Raw genomic sequence first — 11,971 nt, 5'->3', positions numbered from 1 at the left:
CATCCCAGTTAATAACCTGGAGAAAGGAGTGGAGGGAGTAGATTCCACCACTGATGGAGTTAATTAACCATCAAAAATTCCTGACAGGTTCCTTGAGCACTAATGAATAACATCAACGCATCTGGCTCAGTAGAAAAGATGCATCCATGACCATTTTGCAAACCATTTGATGAGTCTCTATCCAGTTTTCAAAACTTTGCACATGAGGGTCTTAATTGGAACCAGGATTCATCAGCTCCTAGCCTTGGAACCTGTTTTCAAGGCCAGAACTCAATCTTGGAGATTGTAATATACCACGCTTATTTTATTTACAAGAGTTGTATGCTACCCTTCAGTTAAAACTTTCAGGGCAGCTCATATCTAAAAGAATAAAAAATGCAATGCGAAATAGAAATACTAACATTTGATTTAAGAACACGGAAGCATAATACAGTGATAAAATCCAGCAGAACAATAAGATGCTAAATAAAAAGCCAGCTATAAAATATTTTGGGGTGACTGAGCATATAGAAATGCTTTTGCTCAGAGCCAAAAAATACTCTGTGCCAGGCAAGCCTTTCTGGGGAGGACATTCCACAGGTGGGGCACTAAATCTGAGAAGGCCCTCCTTACTTCAGAAAGCACGAGACCTTGAAAAGGTGGTCTCTGGAAACTGTAAGGTTAGGGCAAGGCTTTTATGGTAGGAGGCAATCCTTCCTGCACCTGGGTATAAAGGTGCAGGAAACCGCCCAGAGAGCTTCGGCTATTGGGCGGTATAGAAATGCAATAAATAAATAAATTCAGTTGTTTAGGGCTTTAAAGGTGAGCACTGAATGTGCCAAGAAACAGACCAGTAGCCAATTAGCAAAACCAGTCCTAATTAATGAACTAGCAGCCGTATGATGTATTAACAGACGTTTCAGAGAAGTTTCCAAAGATAGTTTCACATAGAATACATTGCAATAGTAAAAACTGGAGTTTGCTGGGCCGTGTCTGTCTAAAGGAGGGCAGGCAGCCAGGGCGCTAGCCATAACTGGTTGAGAAAAAGGGCTCTTCATGCCATGGATAGCACCCCCAGACTGCAAACCTGGTCTTTTGTAGGAAGCACAACTCCATCCAGAACATGGTTAATATCACGGTTAATATCACTTCCCAAGACAAACTACTCACCAGCAGCAGCACCTTTATCTTGTCAGTTTCAGTTTCATGGCTCTCTTCATCCGCTTCACTACTGACCCCAGATTTGGTTCTGTCTTGCAGGACGACGACTTTTGGAATCGGGAGGTCTCAAACTTAGCCAAGTGGACATCCTGAAATAGTCCCAGCCTGTGTAGCAAATGAAAACATTGTGTGATATATGTAGGCTAATAAAAGACAAAACATGCATTGGCCCCTGGCTTCTTCTGTTACAAAGACGAACTGGATAGCAGTTCACAACCTTGGCAAATAAATGCCTCATAAGCAAACTCGCCCTCACTCCCAGCTCTAAATAATAATTATAAATTTATTTGTTACCCGCCTCTCCCTCTGGATCGAGGTGGGGTACCACACAAATACAAACACCATAATATCCATATAACTAATTAAAACGTTTAAAACTAATACATTCTTAAATTAAGTGAAATCCCCATCTTGTCTGAGGAGAGAGGTCATTAATCCACTGGGGTGTTTCCAGACTCTAATGCTACCAGGGCCCCTAATGCCTCCAATTAAAGCTATTCTATCTTTTCTTTGTTAATGATTTCCCACCCCGTAAGAAAAAGATGGAAGACGAGTTGGGGAAACATGGGAGTGTTACGTTTTCCTACGGTGGAGGCAGGAGACCCTCAAACGGTTCCAATAGCCAGGGATTATGAAAACTGGACTTGTACGGTGTGTGTGTGAAAGCCTCTCTCCCAGTTCCAGTCCTGTCTAGCTCCAAAAGAAAAGGAACTGGTGGACCTCCTCTGTACTCATATTTTTTCATTTCTGAAAAGAGAGGCACTTAAGCAAAAAAAGCAGAGAATGTCAGAGCAGCCCCCGGCCAGCTGCAATCTTCACCCCCCAGCTGCAGACTCTCAGCCCAACCTCCCTCACAGGGTTGTTGTTGTGAGGATAATATGGAGAGGAAGAGGATTATGTACACCACCTTGGGTTCCTTGCAGGAAAAAAGGTGGGATATAAATGCAATAATAAAATAATGAGCGAAGTCCACCCGAAGGAGCGTGTCTGCCTCCTCATTCACCGGGGATGGTCCCTCTGCAAGCAGGGGATCTACACTACTGCTTTTAAAGCGCTTTAAAGCACTTTGAAAACGTTTTGAAAACTGTATATGCAGTGTGTCCTGGGCCCCAACTGTTGTCAAAACTGTCACAAAGTGCTTTAAAGCGCTTTAAAGCAGTAGTGTAGATCCCCAAGAGACCCACCAGAAAATGCAGTCATTTTATTTACAACGTGTGTGTGACCTCCGCTGCCTTTCACAGCCGCACGACAGGCAGAAATGCAAAAGGTGAAGTTTCCCCCGCCATGGGCTGTACCGATTGAATTTCTACCCAACTTTGTTAAAGTTAAAAGCAGGCATGGAAAGAACAGGCCAGCGTGGGAAACCAATTCCGCTGGTGGAGAGGAGGAGTGAGAGGGAGGAGGAGGAGGAGGAGGAGGAGGAGGAGGAGGAGGAGGGGGGGGAGAATTGGGGAGGGGGGCTTAGCCAGCTGGTGCGCTGTGGGGGGCTGGCGAGGAAGGAAGGGGGGGTGGAGCTTGCCATGGGGAATAAGAGAGAGGGGGCCGGTGGGTGGAGCCGGGCTGGGGTCTGGCTGCTCCTGCCTGCCTGCGCTGCCTGCCTGGGCGCTTCCTCCGCCGGCTCCGCTGGGCCGGGCTGGGCCGGCTTCCTCTTCCGCGGTGGCCTGGAGGCGGAGGCTCCTCCACGCGGCCCTGCCTGCTTCGCTTGGGCGGCCGGGCTGCCCTGCGCTCCTGCCGCGCACCGATGTCGGAGGAGACCGCCGGGCCGGGCGGCTCCGGCTCGGGGCTGTGCTGGGCCTCGCTGGTCTCCTGCCTCGGCCTGGCCTGCTCCTACGTGGGCAGCCTCTACGTCTGGAAGAGCCACCTGCCCAGGTGAGTGCCAGGCGCGCGTGCCAGGCGCGCGCTCCAGCAGCCCCCCGCAGCCCCATCACGGGGAGGGCTCTCCTGCGCACCTGGGCCGGGGTGACCTTGGATGCTCTCAACCCCCCAAGCCCACCTGAATGCAAAGCGCCGCCGCCGGCCGGCCGGCCAGGTGCGCCCGGAGCGCCTCTGGATCCCGTGCGCAATGTTCACCCCCGTGGGAAAGTCGGTCCACGAACGCCCCGCTCCTCTCCCCATGCGCCATTCCAGGCGTGTCCCAAAAGCGAGGCTTTGGGCTCGTTCACACGTTCAGTCCGCAGAGATAAAGAGACTTGGAGGTCAGCGGTCAGCAGCCAGCGCCCTTTGCAGGCTGCTGCGCCCGGGGTCGCCCACCTATCACCGGGGAGCCCCTCGCAGCTGCACCCCACCTGCTTATATCATCCCTTCCGCCAAGGGCCAGAGGCATGGGGCGGTCAAGCGCCCTCTTTAATCCCTTTTTAAACTCAGCCCAGGCTCGACTTCACCTCCTGAGTTGGGAGACACATTGGAGGCTGAGGTTAGCCAGGGGGTCCCTCTCCCAGGGTGAGCTGATGGTGTGAATAGCCCCAGAGCACCTGCAGCCCTGGCTAGAGCGGTCCTGCACCTGTAGGGAGGGTTAGGCCCAGAGCCTGCAACACCTCCACGTCTCTTCCCCCGTTGGGCTTTTCCCCTTGCAGGGACCACCCCGCCGTCATCAAACGCCGCTTCACCAGCGTCCTCATCGTCTCCAGCCTCTCGCCGTTCTTCATCTGGGCCTGGAAAGAGGTGACCGGCGTTAAGGTGAGACAGTCGGTGACCCAGCTAGGTCTGGAAACGGCCGGCCATAATTACCTGGAGATTTGTTTGCTTAAAACAGTTGTAACAACAGCAGTGATTTTAAGGCAAAAAGTCAGAGGACAACCATCTGTCAGGGATGCTTTAGGGTGGATTCCTGCATTGAGCAGGGGGTTGAACTTGATGGCCTTTTAGGCCCCTTCCAACTCTGCTATTCTATGATTCTATGATTGCATACAATACAAGCGGCATTTTTAGGCAAAGGGTTTAAAATTCAGAAGATGGTAAAAAATGTTTTTCAATGCTTGGGAGAATAATAACAATCATTTAAAAACCAGGATGATCAGGGGTCTGGAAACAAAGCCCTATGAAGAGAGACTGAAAGAACTGGGCATGTTTAGCCTGGAGAAGAGGAGATTGAGGGGAGACATGATAGCACTCTTCAAGGGCTTAAAAGGTTGTCACACAGAGGAGGGTCAGGATCTCTTCTCGATCCTCCCAGAGTGCAGGACACGGAATAACGGGCTCAAGTGACAGGAAGCCAGAGTCCAGCTGGACATCAGGAAAAACGTCCTGACTGTTAGAGCAGTACAACAATGGAATCAGTTACCTAGGGAGGTGGTGGGCTCTCCCACACTCGAGGCCTTCAAGAGGCAGCTGGACAACCCTCTGTCAGGGATGCTTTAGGGTGGATTCCTGCATTGAGCAGGGGGTTGGACTCGATGGCCTTGTAGGCCCCTTCCAACTCTGCTATTCTATGATTCTATGAAAAAAGGCAAAGGGCATCAGCGGATGACTTAAGCAGGTGGGCAGGTTGGTCTGGGAGGAGGAGCTCATTCAAGTATTTGGACCCCAATCCATTTAAGGCCTTAAAGGTGAGCAACGATTTGCACTGGCAACCAGTGAAGTTCCTTTCAAACGCATGAGATATCTGCGGGAGCAGTGCCAGTTGAAACCCTGGGCTCTGCATTCTGCACAAATGGAAGGCGAGTGTATTCAGATCCCTCCGTTGTGTCTCTTTACACTTTGGGAGGACCATTTTGTTTAGGAACGTGTGGGGTTTCCCCACCTTCCTCTGAGACAGGGTCTCCCGAGACAACACAGGATATGGCAATGCTCTGGCAGGGTTCCCAGTAAGCAGACCTTAACTGCAAGCAGAACCTTTTGCTGTCACCATATTTGAAAAAGTTTGGCCAGATGTTCACATGGGTGGCAGATTCCTGCCTTCTCTTCTGGCTTGGCTCGGTTGCTTGAGTCATCTCAAGCTTTCTGCTGTGTAAACTCCAGGGCAATGCTACCAGCTCGGTGGGTAAATACTTTGCCGGTATCCAGGCCCCAGGATCTGATATTTCCAGTTAGACAAGGAAGCTGTGCTCCTCCAACGTAGTTGAACTCAAATCTCTCATCCGCTCCAGCTGTAAGGGATTATGAGAGTTGCATCCCAACTCCTGAATTATAGGGTCTCCAGTAGCCATGACCAGTCAGTGAAAACAGGGGAGCACGGGCGGTTGTGGTCACGTGATGCTGATGAAGGCGTCTCCGTCTTCTGCTCAGCCAGGTACATCCCTTCTCGCTCTGATGGGCTTCCGGCTCGAAGGCATCATACCGGCAACTCTACTACCTTTGCTGCTAACCATGGTAAGTGTGGCTCACTTTGGTGCAGCCTTGTAAATAAGCTCACAAACTTTACTAGCCTGCAATTATTAATATTTTTATTAACCCGCTAAGAGGATAAGCAGCCAGCATGGAAATGCAGAATGCTCACTTTGTGGTAATTGAGTAAAACACAGAGAGGGAACCCTGCTGGGAGACAGGTGTCCTTTCCTGTACAGCCAGCATGGTTTGGGCGAACTAGAGGAGGAATGGAGTGACCCATTCCCCCTCTGCCAACCCATATGCTCGCCTGCATGGAATTTCTGGTCGCTTCTGGCGACCAGGCGAGTTGTGAACTATAAGACTGCTTTGATATTCAGCTACAATGTACTCTGATCATACAGCTCTATGCCAGGATTCAGAATGTCCTTTCAGAAGTGTATGCATAGGATTGTAGTTTTAAGGACCTTGCTGACTTCGACTGTGTTCCAAATTATATCACTAGGTGCTAAAAACTGCTCTTTTAGGTGCTTCAGTGACTCCAAAAATATGCCTGCAAGGTGCTATTATTAAGTTGTGGGGGTTTACCCCACTGTAGAGAACAGGAGAGGACAATCTTTTTAAAAGTGAATGTCCGCACTGTAGAACTTGCCTGTGTCGTTCGATTTCAAGAAAAGATAAAGGGAAAATCTGTGAAGGTTGGAGTCCATATTTATTTATTTATTTATTTATTTATTACATTTCTATACCGCCCAATAGCTGGAGCTCTCTGGTTGGAATAGACTTGCTTGGAATAGACTTGCCAATCAAAACGTTTCACCAGAATAAATGTTTTTTCCCCTTTAATTGATCGATTTATTGGGGGGAGTTTTGTTAAATAGATTTATGCCCAATGAATTGATGTTGATTTATGCTGATTTGCATTGGTTTTAAACTTTGAAATAAACACATTTTGAAGAAGTAAAAAAAAAAAATAACACCCAAAAAAACCCCAACCCTGAATTTCTACCTTGATCAATGTGGCTCTTCCAGATTTAGAGATCACAGGGAATTCAAAGGCTGGTCTTTGGGCGTGCTTGTGAAAATAGTATTGTTCCTTCTCTCAGGTCTTATTTCTTGGCCCCCTTATCCAGCAGTCAATGGATTGGCCCTGGGACCTAATGGATGGTTTAAAGGTTGTCTTTGGTAAGTCCGTGCTGATTGGCATATTATTGCAATGCTTTAGAGAGTGCGAGGGGAAGACCGTAGGACAGGGGTTAGGAAGCTCAGGCCTGGAAGCTAAATGCAGCTGTCCTGGTTTCCCCAAGTGTCCTTACCTCCTTCTCCTGCCCTCTTTCCTTCCACCAACAACGGTGTGGCGATTTTGCAGTCTGTCCGTCCCCAAATATCGAAATGCTAAGGTTTAGTCATTGCTTTAAGCTACAATGTGCTGGTATTTTTCACCCCACCCCCTTTGCCTTCAACGTCACCCTTAACTAGAGTGCAGCCCCAAGGGCTTCCCTGAAATCAAATTTGGTCTTTCCGTTGAAGGAAGCTCCCTAGCTCTGCTCTAGGGCACAGGTCCCTGGTCGACAGCTGGACGGGCACCGTGTGAACAGAGTGCTGGTCCACATGTACCCTTGGTCTGATCCAGCAACGCTCCTCCTCTGATGTTCTGTTGAGGGTCACGTTCCCTTGGGAGTGATCTGCTGGCAGTCACATGCCAACGGTGGGCAGCGTCGAAGCCAGTGAGGCCCGAACCAAAAATAGATGTGCCCACCTCTTCCTTTCTAACCCCCTTTTCCTCTCAGTATGTATCGCTCCCCTCTCTCCCTCTTCGTCTCCACCCAGTGGGCTGCGGGCAGAGGAACACTTTGCTGTTGCCAAAGATCTGAACTGAGCACCAGCAGAAGGCTTTTAAAATTTCAGCCCACCATTGTTCTAAGGCAAAAGCGATTCTGCCATTTCCCCCTCATCTTACAGCATTGCGCTCAATGGGTTTTATTTCTGAGCGAACGCGGATAGGTTTGCACCGTTAAGCAAACTGTTGTCCCCTTATGCACGGGGGCAACTTTCAACTGAATGCCTACTTTTCCGTGCTTCTTCGGAGCGTAGAGTTTCTTTTAGAACCTCGACCAAATCTCAAATGTCCTGCAGTCAGGACATGGACGCATCTGTGTGTTTCTAGAAGGCGCATCTGTGTGTTTCTAGAGGACGTCTTTCCGTTAAGTATGGAAAAGCATAAGGCCGTTTCTCACTTGGTGGGGATCTCCTCCCACCCGATAAAACAGTTGCCTAAATTGGCCCTAATTTGATGCCCAAAGGTGTGCCGACTCTTTTGACTGCCTGTGCTTGCTGTGGAGGTGACGGAGGGTGGGGTGTTGGTAACGTTGCTCATGCCTCCCCCCAGACCCGCGATTCTGGTTTCTCTGCCTGACTGACATGCGCTGGCTTCGGAACCAAGTCATCGCGCCGTTCACGGAGGAGCTGGTGTTCCGGGCTTGCATGCTGCCCATGCTTGTCCCCTGCACGGGATTGGGGCCTGCCATCTTCACCTGCCCCCTCTTCTTCGGAGTCGGTGAGTGCAGCGTTCTCCGTGAGAATTGCTTTGGGCTTTTCCCCTGCCTTCTCCAGACCTCCGGTTCTTTCCTAGCTTGGTCTCCTCAAGGCTGGCACTTTCTGGTGGGCCTGAGCTGAACTAGCTCTGCTTGTCTAGTAAGAGGCAGCTGTTTGCTCGTTCGCAAACAGTTGTTTGAACCCAGAGTGCTACAGGAAGTCTTTCTGCCACCAGTTGGCCCCTTTTCGGGAGGGCCCGGACACTTTGGGTCAGCAGTGTGGAATAAAGAACATACTTACATATTACCTTTGTTCCTCCTCCTATTAGCTCATTTTCACCACGTCATTGAGCAGCTACGTTTTCGCCAGGGAAGCACGGCTAGTATATTCCTCTCTGCAGGTAGGAGATTTTGCCATCGATGAAAACGTGGACAGGAAGGCGGGAGGTCTGGTGGTGCCGCCTGTCACATTCTGGGCTGCTTGTTTGCTGCGGGGTTTTGAAATGTTGCAGAGCTGTCCTGCGTTGTTGTATCCCAGAGATCACAACCTTTGGGGGTTGGCGGGCACATGTGGAGTTTTGACAGTGTGTTGTGGGTGCTCTCACAAAATGGCTGCCTTTGAGGAGGGCGCCCCATTCATAAGATGGGCGCCATTGTGGGCATGGCCAGTAACAAAACACTAATTTCCCAGAAGGCCAATTGGTGAAGGGAGTTGCAACCCGACATCATCTGGAGGGCCAAAAATCCCCCACTCCTGCCCTATGTTCTGAAATGCAGGGACATGTTGTTGTTGTTTTTACACATTCTGAAATGCAGGGAGGTTTTTGGTTTTTTTACACATTTTTTACACAAAGAGCTGTTCATAGTATTGTTTGTACAAACACCCTAACAGACTGGTTTTAAAAAAACAGTTTAGTTGTGGTGTGCAAATGTGCCGGGCACTGTGTGCATGTGGTGTGCAAGCGCATACATCTAATCCGTTCACAAGATCCTGGCGGAATCTCCTTCTAACCCACTTCCCCCCTAGCTTCTAACAGACTCTTTCCTCCCTCTGCAGTGTTCCAGTTCTCATACACAGCTGTTTTTGGAGCTTACACAGCCTTCATCTTCATCAGGACAGGTTGGTGAGAGAGATGGGAAAGGGTAGAATCAATTGTGGGGGAATTCAGTAATGGAGGTGGGAGAACAATTCCGCTCTTGCTCAAGTAGCATGAGAGCACTCTTCAAATACTTGAAAGGTTGTCACACAGAGGAGGGCCAGGATCTCTTATCGATCCTCCCAGAGTGCAGGACAAGGAATAACGGTCTGAAGTTAAAGGAAGCCAGATGGACATCAGGAAAAACTTCCTGACTGTTAGAGCAGTACGACAATGGAACCAGTGACCTAGGGAGGTTGTGGGCTCTCCCACACTAGAGGCCTTCAAGAGGCAGCTGGACAACCCTCTGTCAGGGATGCTTTAGGGTGGATTCCTGCGTAGAGCAGGGGGTTGGACTCGATGGCCTTGTAGGCCCCTTCCAACTCCGCTATTCTATGATTCTAAGTACACCGCCGGGAGGAAGGAGGGAGTGAATGAGAGTTCCAATGCCATCTTTCCCTCTAATAGTATGGTTGAGTGTTGACAAGATTTGAGTCTTAATTGGGCCACTGAGAAACAGGAGGGCACTGGGAAGCTTGGGTAAATCCTGAGATAGGCAGAAGTGCAACACTTTTTATTTTATTTTAAAGGGACAACCCCACCTGGCCCAATGAAGACTGGGCATATTTAGTGGCAGCTTGGAGCTGCAGAACGCTCACAGCCTTCCTCAACCTGGGGCGCTCCAGATGTGTTGGACTGCATCTCCCAGAATGCCCCAGGGGAAGGCCCTAGTGGAAAATCAGTGGAAGTTTGGAGGAAAGTCTTGTTCAGAACCACTTGTTTCCTATCCGGGGGGGGGGGGTTCTTTGAGGGGAGATGGAGGGGAGACATGACAACACTCTTCAAATACTTGAAAGGTTGTCACACAGAGGAGGGCCAGGATCTCTTCTCGATCCTCCCAGAGTGCAGGACACGGAATAACGGGCTCAAGTTAAAGGAAGCCAGATTCCAGCTGGACATCAGGAAAAACTTCCTGACTGTTAGAGCAGTACGACAATGGAACCAGTGACCTAGGGAGGTTGTGGGCTCTCCCACACTAGAGGCAGCTGGACAGCCCTCTGTCAGGGATGCTTTAGGGTGGATTCCTGCATTGAGCAGGGGGTTGGACTCGATGGCCTTGGAGGCCCCTTCCAACTCTGCTATTCTATGATTCATCAGGACTGGAACCTTGGTACAGTTTTTTTTGCTCAGAGGCCCTTCCCTCCTTTTCCCCACAGGGCACCTCATTGGCCCTGTCCTCTGCCATTCATTCTGCAACTACGTTGGATTCCCGGCCGTGGGGGCAGCATTGGAGCACCCCCATCGGTCCCTGGTGGTGTTCTTCTACCTGCTGGGCGTGGCGCTTTTCCTCCTCCTCCTGCACCCTATGACGGACCCGGCCTTCTTCGGACCCCTGCCCATCTGCTCCCTGTCCAGGCTGACCTCTCCCACGAACAGCATCAGCAGCGTCTCTCTGTGCTCCTGACGCCCGGCTGGGACCTTTTTCTTCCAACGCACCCGCATGGCGTCCGCGGCGGCACGTGGGGCTACACAACCCGCTTTGTCCGGTTTCGAGGCGGTTTTCACATCCGAGCCCCTGTATTCTGTGACCGTTGCACCCTCCCCGGACCCTGGATTCTGTGACTGTCGTTGTGTGAGGGTGCTGAGGACGGCCAGAGCTCCCTCCCGCAGCCCCAGTTCTCTCGGGTCTTGGAGAAGCCGTCACCTACCCATTTGCAGTGGACGTGTAGCCTTTGCCTGCATTCTTGCACACCTCTGCCCTGAGCCAGCACCCCACCTACCCCCCCACTTTTCTAGACCCCAGGGGATCCCCTTTTCCTCCAAAGAGCTCTATTTTTTATTATTAAAATACTTTAAAGAGGCACTTTGAATTGGTCAGTCGCTGGGGAGGGAACGGGGAATGGGGAACACAACGCTTATTACCCTGGGGTTGAGGTTTGGTGCCTGTCCTTCCACTGTGCTGCTCGGACTGGCCACGTGTGTCACAGCGCCGGGCCTGCGTGCAAGAGGCGCTTGTGCGTGGAGTGGTGTGAGCAGCTGGCCGTGTCTGTGTCGGTTCTGGCAGAGGACTTGTAACCCAGGTCTTTGTAAGCAGGCGCAAAGAAGTTCCTCTGACGGGGAAGGAGAGGAGCCTTCTCTGAGTAGTCTAGCCCTAGATGCCTCTGAAAAACTAGACAGGAGCACAGGTTCCTCTCTATTCGGCCCTGGTGAGGCCTCATCTAGAGGATTGCGTCCAGCTCTGGGCTCCACAATTCAAGAAGGACGCAGACAAGCTGGAGCGTGTTCAGAGGATGATCAGGGGTCTGGAAACAGAGCCCTATGAGGAGAGACTGAAAGAACTGGGCATGTTTAGCCTGGAGAAGAGAAGATTGAGGGGAGACATGAGAGCACTCTTCAAATACTGGAAAGGTTGTCACACAGAGGAGGGCCAGGATCTCTTCTCGATCCTCCCAGAGTGCAGGACACGGAATACCGGGCTCAAGTTAAAGGAAGCCAGATTCCGGCTGGACATCAGGAAAAACTTCCTGACTGTTAGAGCAGTACGACAATGGAACCAGTGACCTAGGGAGGTGGTGGGCTCTCCCACACTAGAGGCCTTCAAGAGGCAGCTGGAGAAGCATCTGTCGGGGATGCTTTAGGGTGGATTCCTGCATTGAGCAGGGGGTTGGACTCGATGGCCTTATAGGCTCCTTCCAACTCTGCGATTCTATGATGGGCCATTGCTTCAGGGAAGCAGGGGAGGGGGCCGCCATTACCACTCCCCTAACCTTCCTCTGCAAATGGGGATATCCGTTTATAACTTTAACACAGTCTTATCGGACTCCTGGTGCCCTGCCC

At 50.8% G+C, this 11,971-nt stretch overlaps 1 protein-coding gene across 2 annotated transcripts; it reads left to right on the top strand.

The window, feature by feature from the left end:
* Positions 1-2,882: 2,882 nt before the first annotated feature.
* RCE1 (Ras converting CAAX endopeptidase 1) lies at positions 2,883-10,984 on the top strand. 2 transcript variants are annotated; one of them, XM_063145570.1, is made up of 8 exons: positions 2,883-3,069; positions 3,774-3,876; positions 5,425-5,508; positions 6,570-6,648; positions 7,853-8,020; positions 8,327-8,398; positions 9,055-9,117; positions 10,351-10,984. In XM_063145570.1, exons 1-8 carry the CDS (start codon positions 2,942-2,944, stop codon positions 10,596-10,598), a joined length of 945 nt encoding a protein of 314 aa, XP_063001640.1. In that variant the 5' UTR covers positions 2,883-2,941; the 3' UTR covers positions 10,599-10,984. The 2 variants fall into 2 exon arrangements, with proteins under 2 accessions (XP_063001640.1, XP_063001641.1); XM_063145571.1 differs by lacking the exon at positions 2,883-3,069 and having other exon boundaries at positions 3,789-3,876; positions 5,429-5,508.
* Positions 10,985-11,971: the final 987 nt, after the last annotated feature.

The sequence above is a fragment of the Elgaria multicarinata genome, chromosome 21 (genome assembly GCF_023053635.1).
Source record: "Elgaria multicarinata webbii isolate HBS135686 ecotype San Diego chromosome 21, rElgMul1.1.pri, whole genome shotgun sequence".
Lineage (NCBI taxonomy): Eukaryota > Metazoa > Chordata > Lepidosauria > Squamata > Anguidae > Elgaria > Elgaria multicarinata.
The sequence above is the reverse complement of the archived record's forward strand: the minus strand, read 5'-3'. Positions and strand labels throughout refer to the sequence as shown.